The sequence below is a fragment of the Lissotriton helveticus genome, chromosome 5_1 (genome assembly GCF_964261635.1).
Source record: "Lissotriton helveticus chromosome 5_1, aLisHel1.1, whole genome shotgun sequence".
Lineage (NCBI taxonomy): Eukaryota > Metazoa > Chordata > Amphibia > Caudata > Salamandridae > Lissotriton > Lissotriton helveticus.
The window spans coordinates 736491745-736509794 of record NC_136065.1 but is presented as its reverse complement, the minus strand read 5'-3'; the positions used below and the strand labels follow the sequence as shown (position 1 = coordinate 736509794).

Sequence of the window (18050 nt, the reverse complement as noted above, 5' to 3'; positions counted from 1 at the left end):
CCTTCCGATGTAATTTGGTATGCAGTTTGCCTGCATTAACATATAAAGATACATCAAGAAATTCAACATTGGCATCATCGATACTGGCAGTAAATTTCAAATGTAAGTCATTGGTATTGATAGAGTCGACAAAATCACTAGCCATATTTTTACTGCCCTTCCATATCATACAGATGTCATCAATGTAACGCTAAAAGTACATCACTTTATTAGCCCATTCGGTTTGGTAGTTGGCCCTGAGGAAATGCTCCTACCACCAGCCCACATGCAAGCATGAGTAGCTGGGGGAGAAGCATGCCCCCATCGCCACACCCCTCAGCTGCTGATAGACCTCAGGAAGAAGGCAGACCACAAGGAACGAGGCAGAAAGTATTTATTACTTTCCCGCTCTGCTGCGATGCGTTTCGAGCACAGCCGTGCTCTTGCTCACACAAAATTTCTGGCAGCATTGTATACCTTTTAAATATTATTCAACTGCCCGCCCCTAGTGCACAAAGTCATGGGATGCACTTTAGCATAGACATAGAAAACATACTCGTGAATTACGCATTTTTGTTTGAACATTGCAAATAGATCAATCTTTTTTCTTTCTCTAGTTGCATTGCCTGATCTCTTATGTAATATACCCACAATTCCGCATATGTGAACAATGACTCCTGTACTCGGCTTAAATGCCTGAATATTCATGTAAATACACCCCTCCATTATTTATCGTGCAACATTTCGCATTGAATAAATAAATAAATAGATAGGTTATGGAGCATCAATTATCAACAAATATGTCAACATGAATCTCTATAAATATGCACTAATATAATAAAATCCATAAATATAATTTCATATGTTAAAACTATAAATAAATCTCATATGTATAATATAACATCTCCATATGACTTTCAATGGACATAAGTACATTAATATATGCAAATCTATTTGACCGTAATGATGTTTCCTAACTCTATTTCTTGGGGTTTCGGTTTTTACAAAATTTTAAAAAAAATTACAAAATTCGAGAGTCATTGTTACTGCATAAATGCATATATTCCATCTGATTCATAGTCAAACTTACTATAGGCCGTCTAAAGTGCTTAAAACCATAAGTGCTCAAAGTGCTAGACAGTACTTAATCCATAACCCTTAAACTCATGCAATACATTTAATTACTTTAAAATAACTTGCGGTTATCCTGGAGGCCTACAATTCATTGTTCATTTCAAAGTTTCATCAATACAACCTTCATAGCATCCAGAGATAAAAACCCTTTACTTATTTACAATTTCCTGACAATATTGTCTCATACACCTCACTGAAAAACAGGGATAACATGAAATCTACAAATAATGATGCAGATCTTCGGTATTATTCAACCCATTAGGATTTTTACTGTCTAGCTCAACAATTGTACGAGTTTCTAATCTTCTTAACAGTTTGTATATATATTTATATATATTTTCCCCACACATAATGGTGTTCTGCTGAGTTACAGAATATCTTTAGGGTAATATATGAATTGTTCATTAGGGTTGTAGGATTGCATCTGGATTAATGGACATGTACTTGTGCCCAACAGATGTCCATGAAAATATACATATCGCCTTTAACACCATAAGGCATATTAGGATATAAAGATTGTAATTATCACAATACAACAAATAAAACATTGTGGCTTACCTGTTTTAATATGTCTGAAAATTGCAGCTCATTATCCTGGCTAGAAAGCTCTTCTTTCACTTCAGAGTAGGTATCATTTATAATAGCTAAGAACATATTCTAGAAAAAAAAATATAGCTTGAATTTTAGAAGTGTGTATTTGTAAACTTCATTAAAAGTCAGCATTCACATCTTTCAGTTAACCACACTAAATAGACTTAGTTAAATAAAGACGTTTCCTTACAGTGGTTGCCGATGTGCCTAACATTCATACTGTAGACAATTTGTGGTTGCAGACTAATGCCAACTAAATGTCACACAAGAAGATTATGTCCCAATTGCAAACAAAGCATAAAGGATCGTTTGATAAAGATTCAACATACTTTAAAAACCCACCTTGGACCCCACCATTAACCCCATTTATCCCCACCCAGTAGATGAAAACAAACAGGGGTTACATTATCCCCACCAACAGAAGTAGTATACTACTATTTAGTACCCAAGCCAGTTATTCAGACATCAATTAATCAGGAACTCATGGCACTAATGATGCATAATGACTAGATAATACAGCAATTTATTTAAATGCTGAAATAGCACAAATGCCTATGAACACTTTGTCAGTTTGGCAGGTATTATTATTACTTAATTTCTACAATACACTGTACAGAAGCTCTGGGACTGCAACCAAGCTTAATCAGTAAAAAACACACATTTTTAATTTCCTGTAAAGCCATGGGTGATTTTCAGTACTTCTTAGCTCATACAAAGCCTTAATTCAAGACTTGTCCACCAGCACAGAGAACGATTGCCCATTAACTTGCTCTCTGAGGTATTGAGAAGGGGAGGTGGATTGGTTGTGCCTAATAGAGACCTTCTACCCCTTAAAGAGAGTCCAGATAAGGAACTGACCTTTACCAAAAAGATTATAATGCACTGTATACAATACTTTGAAGATTATCCTCTTCCTAATTCAAATCCCAGGATGATACCTTAAATATGACCTAATGGCAGCATTCTTACTAATACAAAAGACCAAATGAGCAGCAGCATTCTTACTAATACAGAAGACCAAATGAGCAGCTCTATTCTATAGGATCTACGTGCTTTATATCCAGTATTAACGAATTCTCAATACACAGATTTACAGTAATCCAGTCTAGCCATGCCATGATAGTAAACTGGACAACTAATTTTTTTGAAAATGAAGAGTGAAAAGGAGAAGTTTCATGAAAGGTATTAGGAAAAGAAAATAGAATGTCAGTTTGTTATCATGAACTTAAAAGATCAATCCTGTGTTAAAGACAACCTCCAAATTCCTAACACCAGGGGAGGTACTGAGTCCAGATGACCAACATACGTCAGACCAATTGAAAGATTATTATCAAAGATCATATTTTCACTTTTGTTTGAGTTAGGGCAATGATAATTCACATCAATCCAGGCAGCAATAGCTCTTAAGCAGTATTTACACTGCTTCTGTATAGTTATTTCATTGGAAACTTTTATTATAAGCCGAGCATTGCTGGCATAGCTATAAAAGGTTGTGTCAAAGACCTAATCATTAGAGCCAAAAAAGGGCAGTGAATAAGTTAAAAACTCACTTTCTTCCCTCGTGGAAGGTCAAAAGTCCTGGATGCACCACCTAAAGAAGGACATTGGAAATTGTTTCAAAACAACTACCAGGTTCAATAACACCAAGAATGCCCACTACGCCTTCCCAGGAGAAGACTGATGTTATTGAGAGAAGATACAAATACAGCCTCTGTCCCATGAGCTAGAAGGAAACTGCCCAATATAGGAACTATAATCTGCTGATTTTCCAAATAGGGTGAGGAAGGAGAGAGCTAGGTCTGTAGTTTTCCGTAACTGTGGGTTTAGATTTATGCTTCTTCACAAGAGGAATCACAGTAGCTGTTTCCAGTAAGAAGGAATAGAGCCCTGCATAACATAGATATATGAGAGAAGGAGTGATATTTTCTTTAAGGGATGTTATAATATTGATAAGATAATGGTCCACAAGGGGCCCACAGTTGAGTCTCACAGTAGGTAGCAATGATGCTGGTTCCAAGTAGGAGTATGCAAAACATGGGAACAATGTAGTGTGAGAGCTCTACACCTGGCTGTCAATTGCCTTTCAGAATTAACAGACAAAAGAACAGGCCCTTACCAGCAACTGCAGTACTACTCCTTTTTCCCTCCCGTCAATTAAATGGGAGTGCTCAGGGAGAACTAATCAGGTGCCCTTTGGTAACAAAGTCTCCACTGAATTTCTAAGGCAAGCCCTAGCTTTTACCTCCTTCACTTCGGTGGCTGGGTTTTTACCCTTCAGCCTTAAAAATGCAGTCAATATGAGTCAACTGTCTGGGGAAGGTGTATCTGCATTCAGATCTGGGCCCTGCTAAACCAAGGCCCTCTAAAATGAATGTTTCTGGTCCCAGACTTAGACTCTCACCCCACACAGACTCCTACTACCATACTTATGCCACACAGTCACTGCACATAAATGTACTTGACATGCACATAGAATATGAGTTCAAGGATATAGGGTTCTTTCATAACAGCAGAACTCTACATGATAAGGGTCAATAGACTCGCCTCTCTGTGATAGAGAGAAAAATGTCTGGTCACACTAATAATACACAAAACTTGGTACGCTTTGGCCACCGCTTTATGTTAGTCATCCAAGGTATGGACATTTGTCTTATACTCGCTATGAGGGCATGCTTGGTGTGCCCTCCAGGTCACTGAACAGGTTTTGGATCCAGCATTACCAGGGACATATAATGGTCTCTGCTTATAAGCTAGATTAGTATCATGCTATGACCTAACAAAAAATGTTAGGATACAAGTTTCATAGGCAGTTAGACACAAAGGGTTTGGTTACAAGCTCGTTCACCATGCAGGTGACATTCCAACATCTATGTTTTGATAATATGTGTTTCAAAATGTCAGGCACATGGCCTGATTTAGGTGGTGGCGGAAAGGGTACTCAGTTGCAATGGTGACAGAGTACCCTTTCCGCCAGCCTGAAGGTCCACCTGTCTTATTTACAGTTGGACAAATCTTTAGTATGTAGATGTCGGAGACTATTCCTTCTCCGAGTTTACATGTGGTCCAACAGAGTAAGGTCCATTGGAAGTTTTGGCCAGGTGTTCGCCTACCCGACTTAGCATGGGTGGACACATAGCACGTTATTACATTTACATACCATCACCTAAAATGTGGCTGTATGTAAAAGTAAAAACTTTTCAATTACCCCATACCTTGGAAGAACACTCCCATGGAGGCGAAGGTCATTGCAATTTTTATTTTCAAAACAAAATTAAGTTTTGGGATTTTGTTTCTAAAAATAAAAAAAGAAAATGAACATGTGTTGTGTGGTGCCATCATGTTGATGGAGCAGCAAGGCATACTTTCATTACATTTACAGGAACCACCGTGACTGGCATTCCTGTAAATGCAAGAGATGTCATGGCGATGATACTAACACCATCCGCCAACATTTAAGTCAGGACTATAATCTCTCATATGCTTTTGCCTTCCAACCATGTCCTACATAAAGCAAAAATAAAGTGCCATTTAACTTTAATTTTAAAGACTTTATTTTTATTGGTTATTTGTAGAGTGAATGACTACCAAAGATTCTAGTTGCTAAAGAAATTGTCACATAGCACTTTGACCACATAGCTATTCTTTAGAGTTAAGGTTTTTAGTTGTTTCTTAAAAATGAATAGCAATGGCTGGGATCATAGTTGAAATTCAGGGGAATTCCAAAGTCTAGATTCTGCTACGAAAAAAGACCTGTTTCTTGACCTTACTTTATGTTTTTAAGAATATGTAGCAAAAATCTGTTAGATGATCATACTTTTCATTCCTGTGAATGGCATCTGAATCTTGGATTTTACAGCTAAAAAGGAGTTGATGGTAAGTAGACAACCTTATGTTTGATTGTACAATTTATATAATTTGTTTGAGTAAATTAACCATTTTGAGTCAGAGGACAGCTCAAAGTCAAAGTTTGAGGTTTGTGAAAGATTCTGGGTAAAACCACCTGGTGAGAGCCACGCAAGTCACTTCATCCTGGTTTCGCATAGGTGTCTAGTTTTCAAAAATCTACAGGTTTGCTAGGTTTTTCTGGGTGCCGGCTGTACTAGGGCCCAAAATTCACAGTTATTAACTTTGCAAAAAACAGGGACAGTTTTGAGTGTAAATATGTTGCATTTTGGGCGGGTTCCTGGGGGTATAATGGGTGGAAGTAAGTTAGTGACTCCTTGTAGATTCCAGAATTTTCCATCACCTAAATGTGAGGAACATGTGTTGTTTTAGTCAAAGTTTGAGGTTTGCAAGTGATTGGTAAAACAACTTTGTGAGAGCCACGCAATCACCCCATCCTGGATTGCCCTAGGTGTCTAGTTTTTAAACATTTTAGGTTTCCTAGGTTTCCCTAGGTGCCAGCTGGGTCCAAAATCCACAGCTATCCACTTTGCAAAAAAATGGTCCTTTTAAGCTGAAAATGTATGTACTTTTCAGAAATATGTAGCTTTCCTAGATCTCCCATGGGTTTCACACTGCTTTGCACCACAAACTGGAAGTAGGTTGGAAACACAAAAAATAGGAAAAATGGGCTACCTCTTTACAAAAATGCCAAAACTATGGTAAAAAAAATAGGTTTTTGGATTCAGCTCTGCATGTTCTTGACAGGTTGGAAGATGGTGACTTTAGCACATCAAACATGCCTGTAGGAAGCTGGCTCTGTATATACTATACCAAAGAAAGGCATAGAGTCCAGTGTATCCTCAGAGGTATAGCAGAGGCTAAGTTAGATAACCTCTAACAATTCTATTTTTGGAAAAATGGGCTACCTCTTTACAAAAATGCCAAAACTATGGTAAAAAAAATAGGTTTTTGGATTCAGCTCTGCATGTTCTTGACAGGTTGGAAGATGGTGACTTTAGCACATCAAACATGCCTGTAGGAAGCTGGCTCTGTATATACTATACCAAAGAAAGGCATAGAGTCCAGTGTATCCTCAGAGGTATAGCAGAGGCTAAGTTAGATAACCTCTAACAATTCTATTTTTGGAAAAATGGGCTACCTCTTTACAAAAATGCCAAAACTATGGTAAAAAAAAATAGGTTTTTGGATTCAGCTCTGCATGTTCTTGACAGGTTGGAAGATGGTGACTTTAGCACATCAAACATGCCTGTAGGAAGCTGGCTCTGTATATACTATACCAAAGAAAGGCATAGAGTCCAGTGTATCCTCAGAGGTATAGCAGAGGCTAAGTTAGATAACCTCTAACAATTCTATTTTTGGTAGTGTGATCAAGCGCTGGGATGCTTACGGGTTACTACGCGCTTTACAAAACCCTAATAAATACAGTTAGGCTTATCAGAGGGGGTGTTAAGCATTTAGTGTATTCCCTCAGGTAAGAGCTGATGGCACACACTCAGAGACTAAATTCCGATGACCAATTAGGTAAGTATGAAAAAAAGGTATGCTTATGTTTTATTTCTAGATCCAAGCAGCAATTGGCACAGGTAGGTAAAATATACTTTCAAATGCAAGGCTGTGCACAGAAATGCAGTTGTAATTGAAACTGGAATCGTTACAGGTTTGTATTTGCTTTCAAAACAGTTCAAAATATATTGGAATTACTTATGCATTCGTTTTTAGTTAAATCGACTACTCTGGGTGATATTCCTAGATATGACACCATGTGTCCTACAAATTACAAAGGTAAGTAAGACAATTTACTTTTGAAGGCACTGTTACTTTTGTTCCATACAAAAAGCAGGTTGACACTTGGAACATTTTGAAGAAAAAAAACACAACATGGGTTCCTATGGAGAAAAATAATGTTATTGGTTTGCAGGTAAGTAAATAGCTTACAATACTGGGTGTCTGGATTTCCAACAAAGGTTCCCCAAAGTTTAATGAAACACTCCAGTTGCACCACCAGCGGCACCAGGGCAGCCGGATGCAGAGGCCCAATGTTAGCAAATGGGGCTAGGGGGCCTTTGGTCAGAGGATGCTCATGAGCAGGCCACTGGGTTGTGGAAACAAAGCTCCTGGGGTTAAGATCAGCACTGCAGGAACCAACAATCAGCACAGGAGCTGCACCATCAGCGGCACAGAGACGGCTAGATGCAGGGTGCCAAGGAGATGTCAGGGGCCCTGTGGTTTTCAATGGAGATCTCCGGTTCAGTGGTAATGCTGCAGGCTCGGTCAAGGAGGCTTCCTGAGGGAGACCACACACAAGAGAGGTAAGTTGGATTCTCGAGGGATGACTGGTCACCATCAGGTGGACCACCCAAGGCCAGGGGGCTTCTGGTGCAGGGGTGTCTTTGAGCATCGGGTTTCCTTTCCAACTCTGGTCGCGGTCCAGGGTAACCCCTCATGTTGAGGCTGCAAGCGTCAGGTAGAAGGTCGAGGCAGGTCAGGGGTCACCGGATCCCAGGTCAGGATCACTGGAGAGACCTCCTTGTTGTGTTGGGCTACTCAAACTCAGCCCGTGGGCGTAGGGTGCAGGGTGGTGCAGAACCACGAAGCAAGCTGGATCCGGGTCTGTGTTGGAGTCTTGGATTAAGTAAATCCAGTGCTCAAGGGAGCCAGAGTCCTTTTAGTGAATGCAGTGCAGGTCCTCAGGGTTCCGGATGGCTGCTGAACATGCCGGGGTTTCGCTGGGTGCACGTCGAAGTTGGGTCAGGCCGGTAGGGCCGGGGCCAAAGCAGTTGTTGTCCTCCTCTTCCTCCTTCAGCACAGCTCTTGTGTCCTTCTTTCTTCTCGAATCTGAGGATGCAAGTTTCAGGATTGCCCCTAAATACTAAAATTAGGGGTGTTACAGGGACATGCAAGTTGGGACTAATCGGTCCCTTCCAGGGGTGAGCACGCCCCCTATTATGCCAACCTGCCGTCGGAGGGGGCATGATCATCACTCTGATGGGCTGTGTCCCCTCATCTTCAAAATGGAGGGGACTGAAATGTGTGCTCCACCTCGCCTCCCCCACCAAATGAATCTCCTGCCTAAAGTGAGGGTCAGAACCGGTGTTAGCAAGTTCCCTTTGTGAACCCAGCCCATACTGCGGGAGGAGGCATGACACCGCTGCCTGGGTTGGGCTTTGTTTCTGGACCCAGAAAGTGGAGGCCCTCTACCCAGGGGTCCAGAACCCTGTCTGGTGGTGGCAAATGGCAGGTTGCCATTCAGGAACCACACGAGGGCTGCTTGTTTTTCAGGGGGCATCTCTAAGATGCCCTCTGAGTGCATTTTACATTAAATCCCACACTGGCATCTGCGTGGGCTTAATGTGCTGAGAAGTGTGCTACCAAACTTTCCAGATTTCAGTAAAGCCATTATGGAGCTGTGGAGTTCGTAATGTCCAACTCCCAGACCATATACTCTTTACGGCTTTACTGCACTTACAAGGTCTAAGAATGGACATATACATTGTGGGGGTACAGTGCTCATGCGACTGTACCCTCACCTGTAGTCTAGTGCATCCTGCTAGAGGGTGATTTACCTGGGCCACAGGTGATGGGTTGTGGGCATGGCACACAGGGATGTGTGCCTTGACTCTTCTCTTTACTCTGCACTAAAACACGCAGCCTCAATGGCAGTGTGTGGGTGTTAAGGTGTAGGGTCTCTAAGGGTGGCACAAGAGGTGCTGCTGCCCTTAGAAGCGTTACCTGGTAACAGTGCCCTTGGCACCTTTCAGAAGAGACTTACCTGTGGCCAGATATATGCTAATTGTGGGTACAAAGGTACAGTTTGGGAAAATAACGCAGGTGCCGGGGTCTGTTTAGCAGGATCCCGGCACACACTAGTTGGCATCCAGTATCTGGCAAAAGGTTAGGGAGTAACCATGAAGAAAGAGGCACTTTCCCACAATGCCATTTTTAAGGACAAATTAGACACTTTTAGCCAGACAACTTTTTTTCCCCAAAAACTAAAACTTTAGCTATATTTTGGCTATTTCCATGGTCCTCTCCATGGGAATCCACAAACCCTGGGTACCTTTAGAATACCCATGATGTTGGGAAAAAGGATGCAAATTTGCCATGAATAGCTAATGTGTACAAAAAGCTATCGAGGACTGAGAGCGAACTACCCCAAATAGTCATATAAAGCTTAGCACATTGGGAGGGTGGGGTGGCGGGGGGAAGGGTAATGGAGGGGGGTGTCCTAGCAGCAAACGTGTTAAAAGTGTAGTTGATAGAGAGTCTAGTAAATATGTTTCTGGCCATTAACCAGCCTGGCTGCATTTTTTATTAGTTGAAGATAAGTTGGGGCTCTACCTGTAGTGCCTAGGTGAACACTAATCCATTTAAAATTGGATAATTGAATTGACCACTAGGATATGATATTTCAGATCAAGAAGTGGTGAGATGCTGTGCAGAGTCTTCAGTTGAATAAAAGACGTTCATTGTAACTGTGGCGAAGTAGAACTCTAATTAATGGTGTTGGCCCATCAGAATACCTATGTTTCGAACTGTTTTAGAGGGTACAGGATGAATACCCTTGGAGAGAGGCCATTCGGTGTTGTTTCAGATTGCGGCAGTGCTGGCTGTCACTCTTACTTATCTGTTTCTGCGTTTTAGCTTGAGAAAGTTGATTGCTGTCCACCACCGAACTGCCACAAGAGATAAGGTAATATTTATGTCCTAAACTACTGAGTTCTTGTATAATCAGCACTTTAAGAGAAAACAGGTGAACTGAAAGCGAACGATTAATCAGGATTAGTGCCCTCCCACCTCAGCCGTCCAAAGCGTTTATGACCATTTGAATAAATGTACTCGGCTTGTACTTTTTCTGGTAATTACATTTGGCACGATATGTAAGAATGCGTTTGGGACAAAAAATATCTCACCAATATTGCAAGCTTCTTTTGAGTTCTAAGCTGTCTTTTGACCGTCCGATTGTCTCACCCAGCTACTTTGCTCCCTGAATCCTCTCCCAACTTGCTTTACTTTCCCTCCAGTACCTTCACTTGGCATACCCTGTAACTCGAAACTGGTAGCTCCATAGTAACCTCTCTAATGGAGTAACAGAGCATTCAGAACCTGATACTACCATTGTTTATAGACTCACATCAGGAACACGCCATTTCAGGGTAGGGGATGCATTGCTGCCACTGAAATCTTGCTGTTTCGTTCCCTAAACTACAACCTTGTGAAAGCGGCTGTGGGATTTAATAATTTTTTCGGTGTCTTCCAGGCAATTCCATCTTCTGAGCAATAAGAACTATCCTGAGATAGAAAACCCTCTAGACCTAGATTTCTTTTACGAGTGGCTTAAAGGGGCTCACATACGGGGCACACCAAAAAATGTTCTGCTACACATAGAGCAAAAGTTGCATTTATATGTATTTTATTTAGAAAGTTTGTATTTTTTTACAAAAATATTTTTTATATATTTTTAAGCATTGATAAATCTATACGCAGAGTTTCATGATACAAATTTTACACAGAAACCAAAGAGACAAAATGAAAAATACAGTATATACTAATCCTATAGGGCAACACAGTTTATACATTATTTACACAAATCAATTGTATAGACAAATCCAGGCTCACAAACTTCCCCATACATACATGCCTCTTAGTCTTCTACATACGCATCACATTCACTCACTACAAACATACTTCGCACCCCAGTACCACACTACATACACAGATGGAACCATGGGAGTGAGGGACTCGACCCTCCGATGCTGTGCTGAGAACTGGGGTGTGACACACAAACTGGCCAACGCGCGTTTTGGGTGGCTTATTTTTCTTTCTTTGCCACCATCTTCAGGTCCTATTATTTCGAACAGATACTGCGGTCTGGATGAAGGAGAGGAACAAATAGAATTCTGAAAATGATAATGGTGCAGAGCGTTACTTAGTTGCAATGCAAGTGACCCCTAGGAGTATTATAAATTTATCTCCTAAACATAACAACATACTTTATACAAATGTGCCAAACATTAAGTGTTCTCATACATGAAATGTAATTATACCAATATTTACATGAATATCCGAAAAAGAGGGGAAGAGGAAGGAGAAGAATAAGAGAAGAGAAAGAAAAGGAGGAACTGAAGGAAGCAAAGTATTTCTACAATACCTACTACAATCTGTTTCATGGAGTCTATAACATACCTGTGTTAATCAGTGTGGTGATCCTATACTTATGGCCATCACACTCTCATAAAAGTTGGTGTGTACCAACTAGTACATGTCGAACGGCCTAGTCCTGTTTGTGAGTGAGATGTCCACCACTCTTTAGTTAATCTCGCCCACAGACCTATCTCATAGTTTGCCATGATCTTTGCATAGAAGAACTGCTGCGGTTAGGTATGGGTTACTTGGGGTGTGGATTTTTCCCATATCTCTATTATATTGATGGAGTATCTCCATGAACTCCTCGAGACTCTCCAAACCTGCTAAGGCAGTAACTGGTTTCCTGCTTCTGTAATACGCCTCCCAACCCACTATAAATGGGGAGAAGCGTCAATGGCGGTCTTTCTAAAGAAGAATACAATTTCTACTGATCCCGGATCATATAGACCAATTAGCCTGATGAACAGCGACACCAAGGCTTATTCTAAAGTTATGGCTAACCAATGGCTTTCAAAAATGCTAGCTAGGTATACCCTGGAGAAAGCTTTATATGAAAAAAAAGGGTTGAAAGCGATGCAGCTTGGTAAATGGGTTTGGGCTCCAGTCGAACAATGGAAACTAAGAGCAGAGGGTTAAAAAGGAAAATGTTACTTTCATACACATAGGAAAATAGCTGGCCTTGTTGATATTGTTTGACATTCAGTAATATGCACTGGTTTTTTTTTCTCTCTTTATCACTTTATCCAGTCATCTCAACTCTTCTTCTCTGCATATCTCTTTTCATCATTTTTTGCAATTTGTTCTGTGTCTCGAGATACTAAGTTTCTAATGGTGAGCACTTGTTGTATTATATACATATATTGAAATGAACAATTGTTGAAACTGTATTATCCGATGATGAACAATAAAAAAAAAAAGAAACTGCATATAGATTTATCAATGCTTAAAAATATATAAAAAATATTTTTCTACAAAAATACAAACTTTCTAAATAAAATACGTATAAATGCAACTTTTGCTCTATGTGTAGCAGAGTATTTTTTGGTGTGCCCCGTATGTGAGCCCCTTTAAGCCACTCGCAAAGTAAACCTGGGTCTAGAGGGTTTTCTATCTCAGGATAGTTCTTATTGCTGTTTTTTTCCCCTTATCCCTGACCTTGCAGTTACCTCGTAGGGGGGTGCCTTCCTTTCAAAATTCCATCTTCTGACTCTGTTGGCACAATGTTTTGTTTAGTGTTCTTCATTTTAGGTCAATTAACTCCTAAAGGAAACACTTTTTTACAATGTGCGATGTCTAATATAGTGTGAGTTTCTGTCTAGGACAGTGTCAACTAAAAATAACGATCTGTGTCACATCAGGTGTATATATATATATATATATATATATATATATGTATTTCTGTGATGTCCTTAAAGAAATACGTTTCCACAAGTCCGAGAATGTTCATTTGCTCAGCACATTGTGTTGGAGTCTTATTGTAAATTCAATGGTATTACCATATTAGATTTTTTGCTACCACTTCCTCTGCTGCCACTGAGGTCACAGTAAGAGATGTTCCACTGTAAAGACTATTTCTACCTAAATACTACTATTTGCCAGTAAATCCTTACACCTTTTGATGACCTTTAATACAAGTGAATGGTGGACCACATGCAGTATGAGAACAGGCAAATTATTTCCCCTCTACTATGCCATTGACTTGTGGAGAACACAACACTATTCTAAGATGTTCCACAGCTATACTTTTGAACTCCATTATAGATAATATAATGGATGTTAAAGGGTGGAGAGAAAACCAGTTGTCAAACCGTTTTTTTAAAGAGAGTGTAACCTCAGGTAGCATCACCTATTGGTTGGTCGACGGAGCTACACACACCAAGAGAAGGGTCTCATCATGTTGGGAGTGGGCAGAATAGTGCCCCTGTGATAGCTAGATGTCACACTTTACAGAAAGTAGTCATCAGGCAGGAGAGAACCGAGTAATATATTTAGTAGTTGTTCCTCACCACACCCTAAGCTCATAGCGGGCATAAAAGTGGCACCCAAGGCACCCAAACTTCAGATCACTACTGTCTTGGAAAGAAGCCCAAAGGAGGACTGTCCTGGTGCTCCCTGGATCCAGCAAAGTGAGGATGCACCAAAGATTGGACTGCACCTGCTAAACTTGAGAATGAAAGGACTGTGTCTGAAGTGCCCCACTCGTGTTAGAGTTGCCACATGTGCAAGACAGAAGTCCCTTCAAGAATCAGTTTGTTGGATCACTGTTACAGCCACGGGGCCTTAATAACCGAGAAGTCTGCATCCTCATGATCCCAGCGCCAAGAGCTCTGACCTTTGCTGGATGTCAAAGTGCAGTCTTGGAGACAAAGTCCTGACCCTCACTAGGTGGCCCCAAGTTCAATGCATCTGTGAAGGACGTCAGAGTATCCACTAGTTACCCTGCAAGCCAGTTATTGCCAGTTAAAGGAAACCGCTGAGTTTGCTGTAACCAGAGACCAGTTGACCTGTGGCCACTGACTGGATCTGCACTGGACTTTGCCTGGACACCATCTGAGAATGACACCTAAGGCCAAAAACAACTCCCTCCCTCCGAGGACCAAGAAGTGACCACAGAAAGGTGCCAGGACCTGGTAAACCCTAACCTGAATTGCTCCAGGAATCTACAGGGCAGAGTTGAGACTATGAATCCCCCCGAAGGCTGGCGCCATGCACATTGCACTGACACCTGTGTACAGGAAGCAGTCCTCAAGTGTATGGGGGTTGGGAGAGAGAAAAATAAGAGAGTTGTCCGACGAGATCTATGAATTGGGATGGTGTCATCTGACTTCCTTGGTCGCCAACCTCAAGGTCGCACCTTTAGTGGACCTGAAGACCCTCCTGTTAAGAGGAAGTAGAGAAAATGTCCCACCATGTTCCACCCGATCCCCACTTCCCAGTTGTGTACCTTGTCTCTATGAGGGATTGAGTGTTGAGGCTCCTAATGAATTAGCAAAGTGTCAGCAAGAAGCGTGAGTGAAAATCATGTATCTCCCGCCCAAATGAGGGTCTGTGGTTTTCTTATTCCCTAATGACACAAGGAGTGAGCTAGCCTCAAGGTTAGTTATGCAAAGCTATACAAGTATGTCTTCCCTTTTAATCAGATACCTCTTTTGCAGGCTCTTCACCGTGTCTTACCAGTTCTTAAAGTTCTGAGGGGCACCTTACCTTCAGGGTATTATTAATTCTTCTCTTCTGGCTTAATTGCTGTGGCCTTTTTGTTGTGAATGCCTTTGGCTGCTGCTTTAACCTAAATACCTGAAAAATAACGCATCATACTATCGTCCAACAAGCCTTTTTCAGTTAATGCACACTTTTTCCTGGCTAGCACAAGTATGCAGTAACTCGCCTTACCATGCAAGCAATGACTGTCTCTCCTGTTTTCCTTGCAGGTGTTTGCCTTGAGTAGAAAACATTGACGCCAGATGTCAGGATGGAAGGTAGATTCCACAACAATGTTCAGTCCGAAGGTTTAGGAAAGTGGCCTCAAGAGTTGAAAAAGCAAAAAGGACCTTGTGACAAAAAGACTCTCTTCTTTGAAAGTCTGAAATCCAGGCAGTTGGCACCTACAGGGACTCATCTTTTATACAAGACCCTGCCCTTGATGGTAACCACTCCCAAGGCCTTGTGAGTAGGCAGAGTATCCAGCGGCTGTAGGAAGAAGCACAAAATGAAAAGGGGAACGGCTGTAGGAAGGGGGCCAAATCAAAAGAGCAACAACAGCGTGAGGTCATGGAGCTCTGAACATCAGGAATAGGAGTATGGAGAAGTTGGAGGGACAAGATAATATAAGGAAAAGGTTGGATGGAATCTGGGGTGACAGAAGACGTAACCACACAGCACAAATAGCGCAGGTGGAGTGAGACACAACAGAAGATCCACCACATCAGCCCAGCATCTTCAGCATCTTGTATCCCTTGCATCAGTAGCACTTCCACTGACTTCAACAGAGGTCATGCCTAAGGATTGTGAACTGGCTTGGAGACCGCTAAGAGTGACAGGTAACTGGCCTCCTGGACAGTTTGGTCCCAGTGACTGGTCCACTATCAGAGTTGACCCGTCCAACGGTGCCTTGATATCTGTTTTTAACTTGCTTGTTGTGACTAACCCTAAACCACTATTGTGATTGGTTCCACTGATTTATTGCATTCAGTGAAAAAGCAGTGATTTATTATGACGTTTAAAAATCATATCTCCGGATGTTTGTCATTCAGCTGTTTAATGAAAGATAAAAATAGAACCTATTTTTATAAAAAGGTGTCAGATTTTTATTGTCATATTTTCTTGTTATTTACTGTGTTGGTACTTGTTAATGGTTTACACTTTTTCCTTTGATAAAGGCTGACTGTTCTGTGTCACAGATGCCCGGGACGGAATTAAGGTTATGCACACAAACATAACTGGACCTGACACGGAATTGTGACTTTATTTCATGGTGAGGTCACACAACCACATGATATAATGATCTACATTTTCACAGGGACCAGCACTTATTTTTACTCATAACATTTTTGACCCAGAGCAGGAGAGAGAAAAAACACAAAAGGGGAAAGAAAGATTAAGTGAAAGACAGAAAAACAGTGAAAAAGACAAAGCAGGGATAAAAAAGAACCTTATTGAGTGAGATAAGGGGGCAGGGAATGTTTGCTGGTGGGTGAAGGAAGCATGATGTGTAAGCAAAGCTACTCAGCCTAGGTACGCTGCAAGAATACTTTCAAAAGCGCCAGCTGGAACTTTCGAGCAAAACTTTGGTCCCAGCTACCGAGGGCCTCATTTATGAAAAGTGAAGCATCGATGCGTGAAAATGGCAATGCGTCACTTTTCATTGCGCCCTCCTTGCGACACCAATGATGCGTCATATTTACAGTATGACGAATCATGTTGCAAGGAGTTACAAATACGTCAGTATTTCTGATGTATCAGTAGGCGCAAAAATGACGTATTGCTGGAGTGTGTCACAAAAGTTACGCAACTCCAGCAATGGGTCATTCATTACACATGGGAAAGTCTCATGTGAAATGTGCCTGTGTCAGTCTTATGCCTGCCATGAGGCAGGTGTAAGATATTGACACATTTATGTCCTAGAAGTGACGCAGTGAAAACTTATAGATTTCACTGCATCACTTCTATGACCCTTTCTTGCGTCAGAACGCCCCCCCTGCCTACATTATACCTGGCGCAGGGGTTTACAAAGTGACGCATCTACCTAGATGCCACTTTGTAAATATGGTGCAACAAGGCTCATTTTTACGCCGCTGGTGCGTCACAAAAAGTGACGCACCGGCGCATAAATAAGCCCCTAATTCTTTTACAGATTCAGAGCTGAACTCTGTTACTATCTGTCTTCTTAGTGGGACTGAGGTAAAAATATGGCAGTGTTTACCATTGGCAGGGCTTACGGATTTGTCGTGGTGAACAACCTTATCTTCAGAACTCAACATTTTTATCGGTATGCCAGACCTCAGTGTGCAAAGTATTTGCAAAAATCAACAGTGACTAAAAGCACTCTTGAAGGCTAATGAGATCTCTTCTTTTATAATGGTCTGCTGGAGCTTTGCTCTGGCATCCCATTCACCTTCAGACAATTTTCATGGACCTGGAGCAGGATAGCTGGGCCATATTATCCATTTAGGGACCTGGCCTCCACTAATGAAAAAATGAAGGGCGGTGTCTGGTGCGGGTTCTATCATCAGAAAATATATATATATATATTTCAAATTTGGTGAAATTATAAAGCACACAGAGGTTTTTCAGTAACATTGCTTGACTAATATCTTTCAAAATAAAAGTTTTGATGCAACAGTTATAGTGTCACAAAACTGAATAGAATTAAATGCACATTTACTGGAATTTTTTTTGGCCCTTCAAGGGATCTTTAGACAAGATTGTGGCAAATGTTACAATGAAAAAAGAGAGGTAAACACTATATAGGATTGGAACGTAACTTGAAAGGCGGGGTGCGCAGTTTCCCCCCAAAAGAACGGGGGACAGATTTACAAGCCCCTTGCACAACTTTTGCATCACTTTTAACTTGGTAAAAGTGACGCAAAAGTGGTGCAAGGGCCTTGTTAATCTGCCCCAGTGGCCAAAAGCTAAAACATATAATGAACAGAAGAGTCTCCAACCGAGCTATATAAAAAAAAGTGCTAATTGAGTCACCAAGGGTACATTCTACCTCCCAAAGAAAAGAATCAAGCAACGTAATATGAGCGCAAATCCATAAGTAAGTTTTTAATCAAAATTCATATATACGCAATACA

General features: G+C 41.1%; 1 protein-coding gene across 1 annotated transcript in view; it reads right to left on the bottom strand.

Moving 5' to 3' along the window:
* Window positions 1-18050, bottom strand: part of PKD2L1 (polycystin 2 like 1, transient receptor potential cation channel) — a 2231834-nt gene that overhangs the window by 725777 nt on the left and 1488007 nt on the right. The window contains exon 10 of the mRNA XM_078641081.1: window positions 1672-1770. Within this exon, the coding sequence (XP_078497207.1) occupies window positions 1672-1770 (99 nt within the window). The remainder of the gene's footprint in view (window positions 1-1671; window positions 1771-18050) is intronic.